General features: G+C 41.3%; 1 protein-coding gene across 17 annotated transcripts in view; it reads left to right on the forward strand.

Moving 5' to 3' along the window:
- Positions 1–23,062, forward strand: part of tcf4 (transcription factor 4) — a 617,800-nt gene that overhangs the window by 559,557 nt on the left and 35,181 nt on the right. For 14 of the 17 annotated variants that reach the window (XM_033033210.1, XM_033033191.1, XM_033033173.1 and 11 more), the window contains 3 exons: positions 1,032–1,110; positions 1,229–1,305; positions 5,735–5,938. In XM_033033210.1, coding sequence (XP_032889101.1) covers positions 1,032–1,110; positions 1,229–1,305; positions 5,735–5,938 — 360 coding nt within the window. The remainder of the gene's footprint in view (positions 1–1,031; positions 1,111–1,228; positions 1,306–5,734; positions 5,939–23,062) is intronic. The other 3 variants (XM_033033164.1, XM_033033299.1, XM_033033272.1) reach the window with 1 other exon arrangement.

The following is a 23,062-nucleotide window of genomic DNA, read 5'->3' on the forward strand; positions in this document are numbered from 1 at the left end:
TCCTTTGGATTGGAGGGTAGCTAATATTATCCCACTTTTTAAGAAAGGCGGGAGAGAGAAACCAGGGAGGGGTCCATCTGCCAATCACCACCCCTCACTTGTCAGGCTTTGCCCCCCCAACTTTTTAGTCTGGCTCTCTCTCCACTACTCTGCTTAGTCTGAAGAAGGGTCCCAACCCAAAACGTCACCTGTCTATTCACTCCACCGATGCTGCCTGACCCGCTGAATTCCTTCAACATTTTGTTTCTTGCTTATAGCACCATACCCTTCAATGCATTCATTGCCTGCTCTAAAAATATGCTCACCTTATATGCTAGTAGGGGTTCCACTAGTCAATGTTTGCACCTGTTGGAGGAGATGGTGGAACACAGTCAGAAAGAATATGTGAAATTTGCCATCTTACTGTCATCATCTCCCTACATAATATGAATAGAAAATCAGTTGGGTTGCACGCTGGATATGAGCAAAGAATGGGAGTGATAGTGGGATTTGTATGTATTAGAAAATAATTTGAGTTTATTAGATTCTAAGTGGTTGTGCCCATTGTAAGTCAAGCTGATAATGAAATTACCAACATATATCCATCCTCTGCCCTCAAGAATGTGTACGCGACCATGCATCAACTTGCTTAAGATAGGAGGAAATCTCACACTATGCTTATGCATCCACTCCCCCCCTCCCCCCCCCCCACCCATGCTTATTGCAAGTTGCTTATTTTGTGATCCATATCAAATCCATTTTTCAGAGTTTGTACCCTGAGCTGCACTGGGAGTTAAATAAAAGTTTGCATCTTTGCATCTTTCACACTTGGGAAATGTAGTGTGAAACAGCTGCAAATTTGCAACAAATGCAAAATGCCCAACAGTGGGATAAATGGGACTACAGTTTAGGTTGTGTCGACGACAAATAATCATTGCATTATTTTAAAAAATAGCCTCCCTGCATTGCCATTGCATTCCTCTGTAGGGTGTACTATATTAATTAAATTCAAAGAGTCCTGTTAATAAAATAATTCCTGGTTTTGTTCCTAGATCTACTCGCCAGACCATACCAACACCAGTTTCCCTTCAAATCCATCAACGCCCATCGGGTCTCCGCCAACACTCACAGGTAAAATAACCCACCTTCCTTCGGGGCTGGACACCAGTGTGCATGGGTTTAGTGGGTTACAAATCCCCTACTGTTCTTACCATGCGTATCAGGTTTTTAAATCTGATTTCTATTTTAGCAGGTAGCTCTGTGTGGTCCAGGAATGGAGGCCAAGGTCCCCCCTCTCCCAATTATGAAGGTCCACTTCATTCTTTGGTAAGTCCGAGATTAAAGGACATTGCAATCATCATATCCTTATAACTCTTTAAAACTATGATCTTGTATGTGGATTTGTGTATTTATTTGTTCGTGTGCGATAACATCTTCTCGAAATAACGACGCGCTAATGGTAAAAAATGTACATATTCTGGTAGAGATTTATCTTGTGAAATCAAAAATCGCCTTATCTGAAAAATTCATGCATTATTTCTCGAGTTATTAATCAAAATGTTCAAAATTCTGAAGAAACTTGGAAAAAAATGAATGCTTCTTCCCTGTGCTTACAGCTGTGACATCACAATGGGATTGTAGCCCTACTCACTACATTGTTGCTATCCAAGTACACTGAGTCCTGCTAGCCCTAGCAAGTGCAAATGCATTTTTTTAAAGTCACAGTACACTGAGTCCTGCTAGCCCTAGCAAGTGCAAATGCATTTTTTTAAAGTCACAGTACACTGAGTTCTGCTAGCTAGCAAGTGCAAATGCATTTTTTTAAAGTTTTAAAATAAGGGAGTGTGCATAAGGCAAAATGAGCAGCCCCTGCGGAGTTGTCGGCTATGGGTTAGTGGTGGAATATTGCGTTGGGGAACAGGTTGCGTTGGGGACCAGGCCTCCCATGTGACAGGGACCCAACGGGTTCCACTTGGTCTAATATCCTATTAGAAGTCAAGAGTGTTTAATGATTATATCACCAACATTGAAATTCTTACTTGTAGCAACTTTATTAGCACATTAACACAAAGACACAACAAATAAATACATAGGAAATGTGAATAAATTGGGGAGAAGGCAAGAGAATGGGGTTAGGAAGGAGAGATCGATTAGTCATGATTGAATGGCGGAGTAGACTTGATGGGCCGAATGGCCTAATTCTGCTCCTATCAAAACAATATGATCAGTTGTGCTAGGCACCAAGATCATAATACTGCAAGATCGAACGTAGTACAACTTATAAAAAGCCCACAATAGTACATTGTTGAGGCAGGGCTGTGGTTGTTGTTAAATAAAGTTGGATTCATTAATCCATTCACACAATGGATCTGGCAGTCATTTAGAACGTTTTTTTAATGGTGCTTCATGGGGTTAGATATACCCGTGCTTTGCTGATTTGTACCACTGGAAATTGTTAGATCCTTGGGAAATTTATCTGAGGAGCAATTTAGTGACATTTGTGATATGTTAGCTTAACGCAATAGGACTGAGTCAAGAGTTAAGAGCGTTTCATTGTCATGTGTACCGAAACAGAACAGTGAATTGTTTTGCTTGCTGCAGCGTAACAGCCCTATAAACACAGTACCCAATAAATAACAAAATAAAACAAACAAAAATAATGTTCCATAAATCAAAAAACAAAACATTGGTGCAAAACAAAACAAAAGCCCAAAGTCCCAAGTGCGAAAAAAACAATTCGTAGTTTGAAGTTTAGTTGGTGTTTGTAGTATGAACAGTTGAGTTTAACACAATCCAAAGATCAGAATATCCTGAATATGGAAAGCATTTTTAGTTTTCAAAGTTCTACATTTTTATTTTTTTTAAGCTGAATAAGCAATAAAAGTTCAAAGCAGATAAGACTGAAGAGGTTTTCACTTTGCATCCCTCAATCACGTGCAAAATTTGAGAGTGATTGATACTGGCACTGGAAGGTTTTTCGAGATTTTATTGATTGATATTTCAATGCTTGGCAGTGTAAATAAAGGAATGTCTCTACAGGGCAACCCGCTGGATCGGAATTGTAATATTTTTAAAATGTAGTGCTTTGAAACTTTTCAGAACAATTGTACACAGATTTAAAAAAAAAAACAAATATCAAAGAAGTCTTTGAAAACAATGCTTTTTTAAATAAAAGAGAAATATCAGAGATCAATTAAACTTGACATACATAAGGGGTGAAGATTTTGGAGCTCAGCAGCAATAATGAGAACTATATTCTGCACTCTGTATCTGCACCTTCGCTCGACCTACTGTACTTGAGTTTGGCTTGATTGTATGTATGTATAGTATTATCTGATTTGATTGGATAGCATGCAAAACAAAGCTTTTCACTGTACTTCAGCACATGTGACAATAATACATCAGCAATTTAAAGGGAATCTGAGGCAGACCCTTTTTCATCCAGAGAGTGTTGAGGATCTGGAATACACTGCCTGACAGCCTGGCAGTGGTTGGAGCAGAGTCACTGGCCGCATTTCAGAAATGTCTAGATGGGCGTTTGAATCACTGAGGAATATAGAAGAATTTGGGTCATGCTCGAAGATGGGATTAATGCAGAAGAGTGCCCACTAGCCAGCATGGACATGATGGGCTGAATGGCCTGTTTCCATGCTCTGTGACTCTTTGAGTCAAATAATTTGTCGCCATAAATTTTCATTTTATGTGATTCCCTGTCATTACAAATTGCAAGATATTCTTTTTTTTAAATTCAGTATGCGGACATGAATTTTCAGTGACTTCACTTGTTGATTGTTTTTGGTAACTGAGCGGCTTGCTACACCCCTTCCAAAGCATTTTATGAGTCAGTAGTATTGATAAGGAAATTGTTTATTTCGATTATTATCTCTCGCATTATTGATCACATAATGTAATCGAGTCATGAGTGTTTAATTGTCATATGTATCAAAACAGAACAATGAAATTCTTACTTGCAGCACCACAACATGTTTGTAAACACAATACTCAATAGATAACAAAAAAAAGTTCAATTGATTTAAAACAAAGCAATATAGTGTGCAACAAAACAAAATCCCAAAGTCCCCAGTGCAACTGAGGCAGTTGGTAGTTTAAAGTTTAGTTGGTATTTGTAGTGTTGGGAAGAAGCTGTGCCTTGACCTGGAGGTCACAGTTTTTCAGACTCCTATACTTTCTTCCTGATGGCAGGAATGAAATGAGAGCGTGGACAGGGCGGTATGGGTCTTTGATAATGCTGGCTCACTTTTTGTGGCAGAGCCTCCTATAGATCACTTTGATGGTGGGGAGGTCAGTATCCGGGCACAGGGCACCACATTTTGTAATCTTCATCATTCCTGGGCGTTCGAGTTGCCGAACCAGGCCATGATGCAACCAGTCAATCAATATGCTCTCTGCTGTACACCTCTAAATATTCAAGAGAGTATTCATCAAAAAATTGAATCTCCTCAATCTTCTGAAGGAGTAGAGGTGTAGATGGGCTTTCTTTTTGATTGCATCAACTTACTGGGTCCGGAACAGATCTTTAGAGATATGCACATCCAGGAACTTAAAGTCTTTACTCTCTAGACTACCGATCCGTCGATCAAGACAGGTTTTTGTGGATCCTCAGCATTCCTGTGCTAACATTATTGTGGGATGAGTATGGGAAGAAACAAATTGTTCCTCTGGTCTCCTCATGGAAACCCGCAGCTCCTATGAAGCAGCATATTTACATATTCCATGCTACGCGGCCCCAAGATGTTCACAGTGTCCTTGTGCCGAACTAGTGCAATGAGATAGGCGCAAAATGCTGGAGTTACTCAGCGGGACAGGCGGCATCTCTGGAGAGAAGGAATGGGTGACATTTCAGTTCGAGACCTTTCTTCAGACCATTCCTTCTCTTCAGAGATGCTGCCTGTCCCGCTGAGTTATTCCAGCATTTTGCGCCTATCTCATTGTATTAACAATTTGTGTCTATTTTCAGTGTAAACCAGCATCTGCCGTTCCTTCGTCCACACTGAATGTCAGTGAAACGTATGACAAAATGATCAGCAAATAAAAATGAATGTGAAGGGAATGGAGGGTTATGGTATGAGTGCAGGCAGGTGGGACTAAGGGAAAAAAGTTGTTCGGCACGGACTTGTAGGGCCGAGATGGCCTGTTTCCGTGCTGTAATTGTTATATGGTTATATGGTGAGAGTCAGTACTTGTGTCCCAGAGGAAGCTTTTAAAAGATGTATGATTCCTCACTTCCTGTGCATTTTGTCCCTTCCCTTATTCAGAATTCGAAAAGGTCACAGGGCCTGACTGTTAACTCCAATTGCTGTACGGAAGGAAGAAATTAATGCTGCACTTTGATTATAGGTGAAACAAATGGCAGAGAACTGACACTCGCATTAGGGTGAATTGCGCACAGAAGTGCCTGGTCCAATTTCCTGATGGTCAGAACTTCAGGAAATGGGTGTCAGCAAGGCATGCATGAAAGCTTTTCACTGTATCTTGGTACACATGACAATAATAAACCAATATAGATACCTATACCAATAACAATGATTTATGTCTGATTACCACATTAAATGCAGAAGTCAATGGGTCAAATATTTTTCTGTAACATATATTAGCTAATCGTGCTACATTTATGATGACCATTTTTGACAAGCTTAAAGTATTACTCAGATTTAAAGCAAGCATTACTCTCAATCTGTGAGATGGCTGAGAATATTTATGTGCCCTTCGATTACAGATTTTTAATTTTTTTTAGCAAACCCGGATTGAAGACCGCCTGGAAAGATTGGATGATGCCATACACGTCCTGCGAAACCACGCAGTGGGACCATCGACAGCCATGCCCAGTAGCCACAGCGACCTGCAGAATTTAATAGGACCGTCACACAACGGGCCCATGGGTGGCTTAGGATCAGGATATGGGCCAGGTTTGCTGTCAACCAACAGACATCCTTTAATGGTAAGACACCAACATGGGCACATGTCCTGGGAACAATCTGTCAGCAAACTCAAATGCATTGCATGTGCATGTTGGCTCTTATTTCTAGTAAATAAACATAGCATTGCAAGACTTATTAATCTTGACTTTTTTCCCCAAATTCTTTGCATAATTTGCGACAGAAGTTTCTGATCCGTTTCAGGAATTGAATTATTTTATATGGAAGTATATTTTCATCAAAGTGGGTTGCTTTCTTTTGAAAATGTACATGAGTTTGGGTAGGATTTGATTAAATATAATGATGTTTAGGATATGGCTACTTTCTGTTTTCTATGGTTAAATCAGTGAAAGTGTTTTTTGGGGGTAGATAGGGTGAAAGATTAATGAATGGCCGTTTAAATGTCCAATCTGATTTTAAAAAAAACATAAGCCTAGGGCTAAGAAAACTAGTATTTTGCATATAGTGACATAGAGCACAATCATTACGAAGTAGATCAAACTGCAGAGCTTTTTTTAGAATGAATGGTGATTATTTTTTCTGCATTTCTTTACCGACAGAAAGCAAACATAATTGACCATCCATTTAAAACTGTCACATAATGAGTGAGGAAGAAGTTTGTAGAGGCGTGTTCATGCAGTGAAGAGGTTTAGGTTGAAGTTGAGACGGCAACTGCTTTATCTTTTTAAAAGAAGTGAATAAATATGTGAAACAGAGGAAAATACTGAACTATGTGAGAGTGTGTGAATCAACAAAATGATGCCTGGATTGCACCAGCAGAAGTTTCAGTTAAAAAATAGTAGAGACAGATGGCCGCATCCCTTGTTGCAAACTTTGTACGCTTCCATCAAATATAAACCTGTCTTTTCTTGTTTAGATGCTGAGCAGTCTGCTGTACAATTGAAAACTGCAGATTCTGGAAACCTGAAATTAAAGCAAAAAGTGTTAGAAATGCTCAGCAGGTCGTGGAAAGAGAAGCTGAAGATTTATAGTCAAAGGCCCTTCATCAGAGCTATTGTGCTGCGCAATGCCTACATTTTTTTAAAATTTCCGTCCCATGCTTGACATTTAATTGTGAATATGAAAGGCTCTTCATTCATGTTTTGTTAGCAACTGTTTTTCATCTTGCAGTAGGATTATTGCAGCAGAATGTACGGGAGACAGTTTAGCAGAGAACCACGTAGCAATCTGCTCCTGTATGTTGGTGTTATCTAGAATGAATGCCTCTAACACTTTCTTTCCCTGCTGCTTGCCCTCATTCCTAACACCTCTGAAGCTGATGACTGTGGGATTCCAAATGTCACAGCACCTTCCATTACCTTGGCTGTGATTGTTCTAAATTTGTAAGCAATGGTGGGAAATTTGACTCTTTAACTATGATAGGCACCTCAGTCTTCAGTGAAGCCAATGCAGTGGAGACTTCATATATAAATGCCCAATGGCCTTGAACTCAGCATAGAACAGAAGTTGTATTTTCCGGTGTCTAGCCGTACGCTGTGCTTACCAAGTATCCATGAGGTCATTAGGGTGTCTTTTTGTATTCCTCCCAACTGTAAAGTATTCCCCTCAGGTAGATAATCATGTTTATTTGCATGCCGCACGTTCGTTCTCCCAGTCTAATGGGAATGCCTACTGTTGTACCCAATCCCAGGAACAACTGCTTTGCACAGAGGCTTTGAAGTCAGGAAAATGTTTTGCAGCACCTGCCACATCATTCCCTGTAGGTTTCCGTGCCTTCAAATAATTAAGAAAAACACTTCACTAGCAGCATCTAACAGGGTTCACCAAGGAACTAACCTCTAAGTAGCTTTCAAATATAATTGTTGGTAGTAGGGGGCAGTCCGCCACACTGTTGAACTTGCAGTCCATTGTGAGAGTGAAGAGGTGTTGCTTGAAGCATCAAGTTCCAACAATGTAGTGTGGCTACAAAATCAGCTTTTTCTGCTGATTGTCATTGTCATCTTTGTACTTCAGGTGCCTGGGTAAAAATAGAACCCTCACCAAAACCGAGTCTAGTTTTGCACATCGGCACTGGGGGACTGTAAAAGACTTGAAAAGCAAAAGATATATATTGCTGCTGCAAATCTGAAATCAAACAGAAAATCTTGTTTTTAGTTCAGAGATCCTTCAATACACCCAGTCCATGCCGACCATTAATCACCAGTTTACAGTAGTTCCATATTATCCCACTTTACAGCTATCATTATTTAGAAACATAGAAAATAGGTGCAGGAGGAGGCCATTCGGCCCTTCGAGCCAGCACCGCCATTCACTGTGACCATGGCTGATCGTCACCTATCAATAACCCGTGCCTGCCTTCTCCCCATATCCCTTGACTCCACTAGCCCCTAGAACTCTATCTAACTCTCTCTTAAATCCATCCAATGACTTGGCCTCCACTGCCCTCTGTGGCAGGGAATTCCATAAATTCCATAAATGTAATCATCAAAATAGCAACAGACCCTGAAAACACTGAGGATCTGAGGATACTTGAAAACTAAAATTATGTAATATGAATTGGAAGGTAGGAATAAGTTTTCTTTGTAGAGCAGGAGGCTGAGGGGTCATTTTATAGAGGTGTATAAGACCTTACAGAGGTATATGAGGAGGAATAGATAGCATGACTGCGCAGAGTCGTTTACACAGTGTAGGGGAATCGAGAACGAGGACATAGATTTAAGGTAAGTGGGGAAAATATTTAATAGGAACCTGAGGGGCAACTTTTTCACTCAGAAGGTAGAGTGTATATGGAGTGAGCTGCCAGTGGAGATATATGAGGCGGGTACTATAATTACATTTTAAAGACATTTAGACAGGTATGTGGGTAGGAAAGATTTAGAGAAATTATGGGGCAGATGCTGGCAGGTGGGACTATTGTAGATGGGGACAAGCTGGGCCGATGAGTCAATTTCCATTCTGTGTGACTGTGACTCTAATAGTGTTGGGATATGATGGTGTATGCCATGTGGTACCAAGCCCCACAAACCTCAGAAATGCAGGTTCGATCCCTACTCTGTGTTGAATTAGCTGAACTTGGTTTAAAATATATTTAACTTCAGTAGGGTTTCCTACTCCTCATTTGCATAGAACAGTACAGCATGGGGTTGGGCCCTTCGGCCCACAATGTCTGTGCTGAACATGATGCTAAGTTAAACTGATCTCGTCTTGCTGTACATGATCCCTATCCCTGTATTCTCTGTTCTTCCATGTGCCTGTCTAAAAGCCTCTGAAACACCATTATCATATGAACCTCCACCACCACCCCTGGCAACGTGTCCCCCCCCCCCCCTACTACTTTCTGTGTAAAACAAACCTACTCGAAGACACCAGTTGGAAATTGAATGAGTATAGATGTTGTTTGAGAATAGGTAATGTGGAGAATGAGATGCCTCCTAGAATTCACTTTTCATCCTCGTATGTGAACCTGTGTGAAGAGTTGCTGATAAGTTACACATCATATTTAAACATGAATCAGAGCATTTAGCAGATAGAAAGAATTTGACAAAATAAAAAGCTTTTGATCACTTTAGATTGTTTGCCAACAATGTTGCAGTATTCCACGGCAGTTGTTTGTAACCATACAACTCTTATTTTAATGGTAATTTCTAGAGAAATTAAGCTGTGGTCCAAGGCGTTTTTTGGAATAGAAAATGTCAGGGGAAGAATGAATTTAGACTTTTTGTTTTAAAATGGAATATCTCATGAAAATTGCAGGATATTTTGTGGTGGCTAATATGCTAAGTTAATTGCAAAGCTAAATAGAAGCCACACCAACACGTGGCCACTTTAAAGCAACTTAAGCAAGTTGATGGTTTCCATCTTGTTGGTGGGAATCAACTTCAAAAAAGAATTCTGGGAGAAGGATAGTAATCTTTTCCACATTTGGGAATTTTAATGCTTGAAGCAGGTCATAAAGTTTAAGCCAAAACCTTGTCAGTGCGTGACTGGTAATGGAAACACATGTTACCAACCATACGGAGAGAGGATCTCTCTCTCTCACTGCACTACCCATTCCCTTTGTTTTATTGCATTGTAAACAATGCCTTTAGATTCTATCTCCTGCACGTATGATTAGCAGACGAGTGTTACTTCCAACTGCGTATGTGTTGTTTTGAAGAAATTTATTTATTCTTGATTTTTAAATTTATTGCCACATTTTGTCATTAAAGTGAGACGTTGCCTTTAATCAGGGCATTTAATACATCAGTGCCGTGATTGCAACAGTGAAGTAGCAGGGAGCTATCCTTTCACGCCCACATATCGTGCAAGCAGTGCACTCTGTTGATAGGTGATCAGGACTGGCTTTCTTCCACTTCCAGTCTCTGGCTAAGTTAATCTACCATAGGCACAAACCTAGAATCACACCATGTACACTGTGGGACGCATGAGTTGAAACAAAAATCCATATGCCTGCTCATTCTCTTGGTAACTTTATTGCAGCTAAATTATATGGCATCTGTAAAAATCCCTGAAAGAAATGGAAAAACTAATGATTATTGCGCAAGCAGCAGCTTTCGCCTGGTTGTGTATTTAGTTTTCGGTGTTAGTCTATACTCACATCCTTTTACAGTCATTTACAGTTAAAAAAAACAAAGAACTAGCACCATTGGACTATTAAATGCAGTCACGTGCATTCTACAATCATCATTTGGGCACGTGATTTATAGCAGGCTGCACAATCTAATGGGAAGAGGTAGAAAAACAACAAGTACAAATAAAAGGATAGACGTTTTATATATTAAATCCTGAATGAACTGCTGGCCCAGATGAAGAAGGGTCTCAACCCGAAACGTCACCTTATCCATGTTCTCCAGAGATGCCGCCTGACTCACTGAGTTACTCCAGCACTGTGTCCTTTGTGTATTAACCAGCATCTGTATTTACTGGTTTCTACTACATACAATGATAATACCTTTCTCGATTATAGTGGACAATCGGCAATAACGAACATCCCCCTCACCCCCCCCTCCCCCGCCAATGTGTCCAGTATTGTTGGCCTCAAATGTTCATCAACAACATTATTGCAGGATTTTTTTTTAGCTTCAGACAATGGGTTTAAATTTCACAACATAGAAATCATTTATTCATAAGTTTCTATTTTATTCTATGCTACAACTGAATTCAGTCCACTGGCACAGTATACTGTTAAATAACCTCTGTTCTGTACAATTTCATAAAGCGCACCAAAGTATTGCTGTCATCTGGTGCAGCACATCATTAATTCTGTCTAAGTTCTGTTCTATCAAACTTAAACCATGCTTGTTTGTTAGTTGTATTGCTATGTATTGGCTTGTGCAAAGCGCTATGGTTGATAACAAAATTAATGGAGGTAGAGTCCAATTACATTCATAGGATACAATTAATGTCACAAAAAGTTTGAAAGCCTTTCACAGCTGTGTTTGGGAACAGTGAGTCATGTTAGGAGATACTCCAGAACATACCAGAAATTTAGAGCTGGGTTTTAAAGACGAGCGAGGTAAGAATAGGAAGACAATACTGTAGCCTTGGCCAGTGATGGAGCAATGAAACCTATGATGTGCAAGTGATCTGCATTAAAGAGGAGCTAGAATACTTGCTTAATTGTTGCAGCACTGTGAGAGAGGGTCTGTTTAATGTTTCAGTGCAATAGAGTATTTAATCGTGAACAATAGGATCTTATTTTGCTTTGGAAAACCAGGCTCTCTCATCACTATATTCATTCTGAAGTTTCCAACGCATGTTTAGCAAACGACTTACATGGTGTCAGGATAGCTGTTAATACTTAATAACACTGCTTGCTTCAGAGTTGTTTGGAGTTTGAGACAAAGACCCACCATTTGTTTATTTGCCTCTGTACTCCACAATTTGAGATTGGTAATAGAAAAAAAAAACACATGTGGCTAAAGTGCACATTTTCAGATTTTATTAAAGGGCATTTTTATACATGTTGGTTGCTCCATGTAGAAATTACAGCAGTGTTTTTACATAGTCCCCCCATTTCAGGGCACCATAATGTTTGGGACACATGGCTTCACAGGTGTTTGTAAATTCTCAGATATACGAGAGCTCTCAGCACCTAGTCTTTCCTCCAGTCTTTCCATCTTCTTTGGAAAGTTTTATTGCTGTTTATCAACATGAGGACCAAAGTTGTGCCAATGAATGTCAAAGAAGCCATTATGAGACTGAGAAACAAAAATAAAACTGTTAGAGACATCAGCCAAACCTTAGGCTTACCAAAATCAACTGTTTGGAACTTGATTAAGAAGAAAGAGAGCACTGGTGAGCTTACTAATCGCAAAGGGACAGGCAGGCCAAGGAAGACCTCCACAGCTGATGACATAAGAATTATCTCTATAATAAAGAAAAATCCCCAAACACCTGTCCGACAGATCAGAAACACTCTTCAGGATTCAGGTGTGGATTTGTCAATGACTACTGTCCGCAGAAGACTTCATGAACAGAAATACAGAGGCTACACTGCAAGATGCAAACCACTGGTTAGCTGCAAAATTAGGATGGCCAGGTTACAGTTTGCCAAGAAGCACTTGAAAGAGCAACTGCAGTTCTGGAAAAAGTTTGCGTGGTCAGATGAGACGAAGATTAACTTATATCAGAGCAATGGCAAGAGTAAAGTATGGAGGAGAGAAGGAACTGCCCAAGATCCAAAGCATACCACCTCATTGTGAAACCCGGTGGTGGGGGTGTTATGGCCTGGGCATGTGTGGCTGCTGAAGGTACTGGCTCACTTATCTTCATTGATGATACAACTGCTGATGGTAGTAACATAATGAATTTTGAAGTGTATAGACACATCCTATCTGCTCAAGTTCAAACAAATGCCTCAAATCTCATTGGCCGGCGGTTCATTCTACAGCAAGACGATGATCCCAAACATAAGCACCAAAGGAGTTTTTCAAAGCTTAAAAATGGTCAATTCTTGAGTGGCCAAGTCAATCACCTGATCTGAACCCAATTGAGCATGTCTTTTATATGCTGAAGTGAAAACTGAAGGGGAGTAGCCCCCAAAACGAGCATAAGCTAAAAATGGCTACAATACAGGCCTGGCAGAGCATCACCAGAGAAGACACCCAGCAACTGGTGATGTCCATGAATCGCAGACTTCTAGCAGTCATTGCATGTAAAGGATATGCAACAAAATACTGAACATGGTTACTTTCATTTACATAACATTGCTGTGTCCCAAACGTTATGGTGCCCTGAAATGGGGGGACTATGTCTAAACACTGCTGTAATTTCTACATGGTGAAACCAAAATGTATAAAAATGGCCTTGATTAAAATCTGACAATGTGCAATTTAACCACATGTGATTTTTTTTCTATTACAAATCTCATATTGTGGAGCACATAGGCAAATAAATAAATGATGGGTCTTTGCCCCAATCATTATGGAGGGCATTGTATATGGATGTAAAGAGGCAATAGTTGCCACAGGCTCAGCTTTGTTCATTTTTCCCCTTTTCTGCATCTGCCTATTTCTTTGCCCTCATCCCTCCTCCTTTCTCAGGATTAGTTTTGACATTCATCAGACTTTGTTACTTAATATTCCTGTTATAAAATAGGAGAAAGCTTAAACGTAAATCTCAAGGCTTTTCTTTCTCTAATCCTTAATTATTTAAAGAAGAATGTTTAAGATTATGTTTTCTTCCCCCCTTTCCTGACAGTGCTATTTACTGAAGCATTGTTCTAAAAACACCAGCAAATGTTCTTTATGTGCAGTTCCGGACAGTGCTGTCCGATTACTCGACTCCACTGGCTTTACATCTTGGTATGATCCAGTCCAAAATCAACATTCATTTGCATCTTCAAAAGCAGTCATTTTTTCTCTCTTTGCCTGGGTGCAATGTAATTATTTGTCTTATTTTTTCCACCCTGATCTGGTTTCAGCTTACTGAACATTGGCAGAACATTAAACCTATCAGCTTCCTAGTATGTTATCTATTGGTGGTATTCTAATAAAGACTCACTTTTTATTGGCATCCTAAATTGTTCTTTGTAAATTCCATCTGATTATAGTTTTGAGGAAAATGCGTTTAGTTTGGAGATACAGCGCAGAAACAGACCCTTGAGCCCACCGAGTCCACAATGACCAGCGATCCCCGTACGATGACCCTCGGGACAATTTGCAACCAAAGCTAATTAACCTACAAATCATTACGTCTTTGGATTGTGGGAGGAAGCCCAAGCGGTCACAGGGAGAACGTACATACTCCATAAAGACAGCATCCGTAATCAGGATCGAACCCGGGTCTCTGGTGCTGTAAGGCTGCAACTACCGCTACACCACTGTGCTGCCCGCAGTTTGTAGAATGATATAATTATAAACCTTTTTTTCCCACCAATGTTTGTCTTGGATAAAGGATGAGCCTGTATTGATTTGGGACCTTGCAAGGTTACCAAGGTATATCGACCCTATTAAATACTTTAAAATAGACAACTCGCATTGCATAGGCAAATGCTGCAGCCTCTTGGACACAAGGTCCCTCAATTAAACCTCCAGTTAACATATTTTGGCAGTATTAGTTACAAAGGAACATACTTTGAAAATCCTACAAAGAGAAGTGGCATTGCTTTTATTTACCATTAGTTTGTGATCTTTGAACTGGAATGTATTTATTAAATAGATATCTTTATGCTTTGATTTTGTGAAGTGTAACTTCTGGTTGAGCGGAGGACAGGCTATGTGCGAGTAGTGGTCAACAATAAAACAAAAGTGGCTTTCTGGTCTGCTCTGATTTTCTGCATTAGAGATGTGAAACAGCTGTGCTTTGTTTTTGAAGCTGTTTGGGTGGCAGTCTGAGTTGAGACAGGGGAGCTGAGGTCATCGCTAAAGCAGGTGCCTGGGAACAAGTGGAAAGCCGACACAGACTGACTCAATTCACATGAGGTTTGGGAGGGCTGCTGTTTCTCTAACAAGAATGACAAGTATGCTGGAAGAGCTCAAAGTATTTTCCCTCTTATTTCTTTTAATTGTGTTTATTAACCATCTGCAAGTTCTTGCTTTATTTTCACTACTCCCAATAAATCTAGCAAAGCACTTAACAAGATGGTTTCCTCTTGAAATTTCACAGAAGGAACAATGTGCTTCACTGATCAGAACTGCATCAAGTTTTCAGTCTTAAATGACTCAAATGTTTCAGTATTTTCAAAACGTGTGTCAATGTAATGTTTCACAGATCCTACGTTGACACATCTGGAGATACTTTTATTTGGTGTAAGTCACAATTTATACTTTACCATGCTGTCATTTCTTTAAACTATGGCATGTATTGTTCAGGCATCTCTGATCCCCTGAGGTTATCATTTTTCTCACTTATTTACTATTTCCTCGTGCACCAAGTACAGTAGTTTGATTTTGAGTAAGCCCGCTTGTTTAAATTATTTCTCCAATTGTACACTAGGCTGACTAACCATCTAATTATTTTCTTCTAATCTACCTTTGTTGCCCAGTAGATTCTTTCATTTCAAAAGGAACAAGGGAAATCAAATGAGAATGTTCCCATTGACAGTGTGGAGACAGACTCCTGCATACAGTAGAATTTATAAATACGAGCATTTAGGACAAACAGTGGTGCCCAGTATAAGAGAGTGCTTCATTGTCAATGTACCGGCAATAGAACAATGAAATTCTTACGTGCTGCACCTCTACAGGCCTCTCAACGCAAAACACACAAATGAATGTGTAAATATAGGTGCTATAGACCTGCACAGGAAGGTAGACGCTCACGCCCCCCATGAGTCTCAGACAGATGGGGCTCGTCAGCCTGGGAAGGCAGTCCGTCTAGGAGAGGGAAAGCTCTGATTTAAAACCTCCACTGCCTTGTGACCATATCCAGTCATGGAAAAGGCTCCTGGAGTAAACCTCAAGAAAATCCGGAGTCGGAGCCCCTAAGGCAGTTTGTCGTTGTCTACAACCTCACTCTGGCAGCTCCTGCAACGGCGCTGGTGCCGAATTGTAACTGCTTCTTTGGATCGATCAGCGACGTGGAGAGGGGGAACGTGCTGCATGGGACACAGCCTGTCCTCCATATGACATCGCCCAGGCTTGCATCCGACCACACATCATCTGCAAACTAGGATGCATCACCCATGGTCAGTCATGACCGAGGGGGGCCTACAAAATCAATAATACAATAATTAAGAGTTATTACTATAAGGTAACCTGATCATAATAGTACAAAACTGAAGTGCATAGTGCAACCAAAACAAATGTCACAGTAGACCACAGATGCTGAAGTAATGGTTTGTTTAGAGATACACCGTGGAAAAAGACCCTTCAGCACACAAAGTCCACGCTGATTATCATCACACGTTCACAGTGTTATTCTATGTTATTCCACTTTTGCATCCATTCCCTGCACATCAGTGGCAATTTACAGAGGCCAATTAAAATACAAACCCACATGTCTTTGGGATGTTGGAGGAAATAGGAGCACCTGGAGGAAACCCACACAGTCACAGAGAATGTGCAAAATCTATGCAGACAGCACCAAAGGCCAGAATTAAACCTGGGGCTGTGAGACAGCAGCTCTACCAGCTGGGCCACCAATGTACAAGAGCATGATGATCGATGGGTAGACACTGTTCTTGAACCTGGAGGTTATTGTTTTCCTGGCTCCTGTATCTTCCTCCCAATGGTAGTGGGGAAATGAGAGCATGGCCAACGTTTGTGACCCTTTGATATTAACTGCCTTTTTGAGGCAATTGCTCCTGTAGATCCTATCAATAGTGGGGAGGTCAGTACCCATGAAAGGACTGGCATTATCTACCACTTTCTGCACCCCCCTTCATTCCTGGATGTTGCCGAACCAGTCCGTGATGCAACGAGTAACTATGCTCTCTACCGTGCATCTTTAGAAGTTCTAGACAGTGTTTTAAAGCATACTGAAACGCCTCAATCTTCGAAAGAATCTTTCTTTTCGTGCTGGGCCCAGGACAGATCTTTAGAGATATGCGTGCCCAGGATCTTGAAGTCATTGACTCTCTTCACTGCTGTCCCATCAATGAAGGCATGTTCATGGATGCCTGGCTTGCCCCTCCTGAAATCTACAGCCAGCTCCTAAGTGTTGCTAACATTGAGAGCATGATTGTCGTTCTGGCACCATTCAATTCTGCTCCTTTACTCTGACTCATCATTGCACTTTATTTGTCCAGCAATGGTGGAATCATCTGCGAATTTAAACTTGGCACAGGTGCTGTGTCAAATCATGGGTATAGAGAGAATAGAGCAGGGGACTGAGCACACAGCCCGAAGGTGCTCCTGTTTTGATAGATACCGAGGAGGCAGAGTTGTTTCCAGTACTACTTGATGAGAGAGTAAAGGATCTGATTGCATAGGTACAAGCAGAGACTCGGTTCTCTGATTTGGATGGAAACTTTTGAGGCGATATTGATGTTGAACATCGAGCAGTAGTCAATGAATAATCTGAGGATCATAGAAATATAGAAAATAGGTGCAGGAGTAGGCCATTCGGCCCTTCAAACCTGCACCGCCATTCAATATGATCATGGCTGATCATCCAACTCAGTATCCCATCCCTGCCTTCTCTCCATACCCTCTGAGCCCTTTAGCCACAAGGGCCACATCTAACTCCCTCTTAAATATAGCCAATGAACTGGCCTCAACTACATTCTGTGGCAGAGAGTTCCAGAGATTCACCACTCTCTGTGTGAAAAATGTTTTTCTCATCTCGGTCCTAAAAGATTTCCCCCTTATCCTTAAACTGTGACCCCTTGTTCTGGACTTCCCCAACATCGGGAACAATCTTCCTGCATCTAGCCTGTCCAACCACTTAAGAATTTTGTAAGTTTCTATAAGATCTTTTTTTTATCTTTCAAATGGTCTAGTGCAAACAACACGGCCAGGTATGTCATCGAGGACCAGAGGACATAGCTTTAAGGTGAAAGACTTAATAGGAAACTGAGGGGTAACCTTTTCACATAAAGGGCGGTGGATGTATGGAACAAGCTGGCAGAGGAGGTAGTTGAGGCAGGGACTGCCCTATCATTTAAGAAACAGTTAGGTACATGGATAGGACAGGTTTGGAGGGATGTGGACCACTTGCTGGCAGGTGGAATTAATGTAGCTGGGACATGTTGGGCCGAAGGGCCTGTTTCCACACTGTATCACTCTATGTCTGAAGAAGGGTCTCGACCCGAAATGTCGCCTATTCCTTCTCTCCAGAGATGCTGCCTGTCCCGCTGAGTTACTCTAGCCTTTTGTGTCTATTTTCACGCTATGACACTTTGGGCTCTTTCTGAAGATTCACGCATGTGAAAGATCTTCTGACATCAGCCTCGGTGTCTGCCATTACAGGGTCCTCAGAGGCTGTGCCTGTTTGAAAAGATACATTGATGTTCTCCACCTTAAAGCGAGCAAAAAAAGCATTGAACTCATCTGGGACTCCTACATCGCTGTCACTTGAGTTGCTACTTGCTTTTGCCTTGCAGGAAGTAATGGCATTCAAGCCCCGCCACAGCCGCCAAACATCAGTCTGATCCTCCAGTTGAGATCAAAAATGTGTTTGCTTTCCCAATGGCCTCATCGGTGTTGTACCTGGACTTTTTATATAACCCTGCATCGCAAGACTTGAATGAAGATCTGGTCCTCAGTAAGATTCGGATCTCCTGGTTCATCCAAGGCTTCTGGGTAGGCAACATTTGGTGTGATATCTAAATTTGCAACTGATCTAGATCTCGTTGTAAATATAGATAACCTTCTTGACTTTTCACTACAGCACCAGTTCTGGTGTTATCTGCAAATTTAATAACAACATGAACTACATTGTCACGTAACTCATTAATGTAGACAACAAATAACAGGGGATGCAGCACCAACCCCTATAGCACACCAGTGCTCACAGGCATCAAATCTGAAAACAACCCTTCACAATTACCCATTTCCTTCAAATCAATTTTGAACCAGTTGCCTAGCTTGCCTTGGGTTCCTTGCGAGCTAACCTTCCAGATGAGCCTACTGTGGTGAACTATGCTAAAGGCCTCACTAAGGTTCATATAGGCAACGTCCACTGCCCTGACTTTATCGATTAGCTTGTGGCCTTTTCAACTAGTTTCCTAAGTTGGCATTAGTGCAGGAATGTATTGCTGTAGTGAAAACTATTGCATGGAGGAGCAAGCACAAAGGGTGTCTATTTCTATTACTTTAATCAGAACTCCATGGAGAAAGAGAAGGGCAGAAGAATATTAGTAAGAATGGACAGGGATTTGGGCTAAATGTGGCCAGATAGGACTAGCTTAGATAGGGCATCTTAATCACATGGATAGGTTGGACCAAGGGGCTGTTCAATGCTCTATCACTCTATGACTATAAAATAAATCAGAGTTTATTTTAAAAGACCCATGAGTTTTGCTGTGGGAAATCATCTAATTAAATCACATTAATTAAACTTTCTTGTTTAATTAATGCGAACTCCATGGAAATGTTATGGTTTGCATTCAGAACTAGATGACAGAGAATAGTGGTGGAAAACTGTTACTCAGGACAGAGCCAGCGGATTTGTTCCCACAGCCAACTTCCGTAGCCGAACTTCCGATCCGTGGATTGAATTTGCCCTTTGTGGCCAGGGCTCTGGAACTCCGGCCTGGCTGGAGCAGGCTGGTCTGTCCCCATAGCCGACTTTGTGAGCCGGTATCTCTGTAGCTGTTCTTGAAGCTGGTGGTGCATGATTTCAGGCTGTTTACCTTTTGCCCGACAGGAGAGGGGAGAGGAGGGAATGACCCGGGTGTGAGTGGTCGTTGATAATGTTGACTGCTTTCATAAGGCATTGTGAAGTGTAGATGGAGTGGATGGGAGGCTAGGCTGCATCCACAACTCTCTTAATTTTTATTACCTATTACCTGCCATGGTTTGTCAGGTATCTCCTCTTTTCCAGCCTTCTTAACCCACTACAATCAGTCTGAAGAAGGGTCTCAAACCGAAATGTCACCTATCCATGTTCTCCAGAAACGCTGCCCGACCCGCTGAGTTGCTCCAGCACTTTGCGTCCTTCTATTTTTCTCATGTTGTCTCAGGCAGAGCACTTGCCAAACTAGGTTTTTGTGCATCCCTATAGAATGCTTTGTACAGTGCATCTATAGAATTTGGTGAGAGTCATTGGAGGCATGCCAAATTTCCTTATTCTAAGGAATTAGACACATTGAAGTGTGTCTTGGCCATAGCATCAATGTGGATGGACCAGGACAAATAGTTGGTTATATTTACACCTAAGAACATGAAGCTCTCGACCATCTCTACTTTGTCACCATTGATGCGGATTGGGACCATTAAAGGAAGAGCTTGGGAGGCTTTGGCGAGGGAGCAAGATAGGTTTACCAGAATACTGCCTGGGATAGAGGGTACTAGACGTAAGGAGAGGTTGAACAAATTTGGATTGTGTTTATTGGAATTGATGGGAGGCTGATAGAAGAATGAGAGGCATAGAGGTAGACCATCTTTTTCCAATAATAGAAATGTCAACTACTTGAGGGCATAACTTTAAAGTGAGAGCAAGAAAATTTAAAGGAGATGTGCGGGGCATGGTTTTTTTTCCATAGAATGTGGTAACTGCCTACAAACTGCCTATCTAAATGGTGTCAAGTTACTATCTAAATGGCATCAAGTTGGGAAAAGGGGAAGTACAAGTGGATCTGGGGGTCCTTGTACATCAGTCTATGAAAGTAAGCATGCAGGTACAGCAGGCAGTGAAGAAAGCGAATGGCATGTTGGCCTTTATAACAAGAGGAATCGAATATAGGAGCAAAGAGGTCCTTCTGCAGTTGTACAGAGCTCTAGTGAGACCACACCAGGGCTATAGTGTGCAGTTTTGGTCCACTAATATGAGGAAGGACATTCTTGCTATTGAGGGAGTGCAGCGTAGGTTTACAAGGTTAATTCCCGGGATGGCGGGACTGTCATATGCTGAGAGAATGGAGCAGCTGGGCTTGTACACTCTGGAGTTTAGAAGGATGAGAGGGGATCTCATTGAAACATATAAGATTGCTTAAGGGCTTGGACACACTAGAGGCAGGAAACATGTTCCCGATGTTGGGGGAGTCCAGAACCAGGGGCCACAGTTTAGGAATAAGGGGTAAGCCATTTAGAACGGAGATGAGGAAACACTTTTTCTCACAGAGAGTGGTAAGTGTGTGGAATTCTCTGCCTCAGAGGGCGGTGGAGGCAGGTTCTCTGGATACTTTCCAGAGAGAGCTAGATAGAGCTCTTAAAAATAGCGGATTCAGGGGATATGGCAGGAACGGGGTACTGATTGGGGATGATCAGCCATGATCACATTGAATGGCGGTGCTGGCTCGAAGGGCCAAATGGCCTACTCCTGCACCTATTGTCTATTGTCTATAAAAATAGGTGCAGGCCTAGGCCATTCGGCTCTTCGAGCCAGCACCACCATTCAATAAGATCATGCCTGATCATCTCAAATCAGTACCCCATTCCTGCGTTTTCCCCATAGCCCTTGATTCATTCAGCCCTAAGAGCTAAATCTAACTCTCTCTTGAAAAATCCAGTAAATTGGCCTCCACTGCCTTATGTGGCAGAGAATTCCACAGATTCACAACTCTCTGGGTGAAAAAATGTTTCCTTATCTCAGTCCTAGATGGCCTACCCCTTATTCTTAAACTGTGACCCCTGGTTCTGGATTCCCCCAACATTGGGAATATTTTTCCTGCATCTAGCCTGCCCAATCCTTTAAGAATTGTATATGTTTCTATAAGATCCCCTCTCATCATTCTAAATTCCTGTAAATACAAGCCCAGGTGACCCATTCTTTCATCATATGTCAGTCCCGCGATCCCGGGAATTAACCTCGTGAACCTACATTGCATTCTCTCAATAGCAGTAATGTCCTTCCTCAAATTAGTAGACCAAAATTGCACACAATACTCCTGCAGTTTTACCAGGACCCTGTACAACTGCAGAAGGACCTCCTTGCTACAGTTCAGGAGTAACTGCAAGAGGTGGTGGTGGAAGCAGATGCAATAGTGGTGTTAAGAGGCAGATAGATAGACACATGATCTTGCAGGGATATGGAATAATATTTCGGTAGAAGGGGCTTTATTCAATTTGGTTTCAATCAGCGCAGATGTTGTCGGCTGAAAGGCCTGTTCCTGTGCTGTATTATTCTATGTTCTATATGTTTTGAATTAATATTAAATAATGCCAGTGCCGGTTTGGGTACAGCCTTTTATAACCAAAATCCCTAACATATTTCTTGAACACCTATTATATTATAAAATTGAAAATATAAATTAACATGATTTTCTGTTGTTTTTAATCATAGATATTAAATGGAGCATCTGTTGGCCAACAATACGTATAAAGCATCCTTAACAGAAATCTTTGAATAACCAATTAGATGACATTCATCACATTTTCTCTTGATAAGGCATTAAATGTGCTGTTTTTATTAGCAATTAGGAATGCTCATGCCACCAGAGGCTGTTTTTGTCCAGGAATACTAAACATATTAATGTGAAAATGGAAATCATAGCTGCCAGCAGCATGGCAATTTGTGACATAGTTTATCATTTTCAGTATGTTAGAACATTGTTTACTTTAATTGCTCAGAATTAGGAAGAAGCAGTGATATGATCGCCAAAGGAATGCTCTCTTACAGTATGTCAACCCGTCCTTTACAGTAGTCTGCAGATGCAGTCTGGTGACTATTATGAGATACATCTCTGGTGGCTAAGAATTAAAGCCAAGGCAGTTGTCAATTCAATATTTTATCCTTGGTCACCCTCATGGGCCTGTCCCACTTACGCGACTTTTTCAGCGACTGCCGGCACCCATCATAGGTCGTTACAGGCCGCCGAAAATTTTCAACTTTTTGAAAATCCAGCGACGATCAGAACAAGGTACGACTCTTTGGGCGACTACTCACTTCACCCTTAAAGGCTTCACCCCACGACATATCTCCAGAGTGTTGTCTGTATGGCCGTGAGTAGTCTCCTCAGTCACCCAAAGAGTCGTAGCGTCTATCTGGTCGCCGCTGAATCTTCAACATGTTGAAAATCTTTGCCGACATGCAACGACCTATGACGGGTGCCGGCAGTCGATGAAAAAGTCGCGTAAGTGGAACAGGCCCATCTTTAGAAGTACTTCAGCACACTTGAGGTGACAGTGAATAAATTATGT

The sequence above is a fragment of the Amblyraja radiata genome, chromosome 1, assembly GCF_010909765.2.
Source record: "Amblyraja radiata isolate CabotCenter1 chromosome 1, sAmbRad1.1.pri, whole genome shotgun sequence".
NCBI lineage: Eukaryota > Metazoa > Chordata > Chondrichthyes > Rajiformes > Rajidae > Amblyraja > Amblyraja radiata.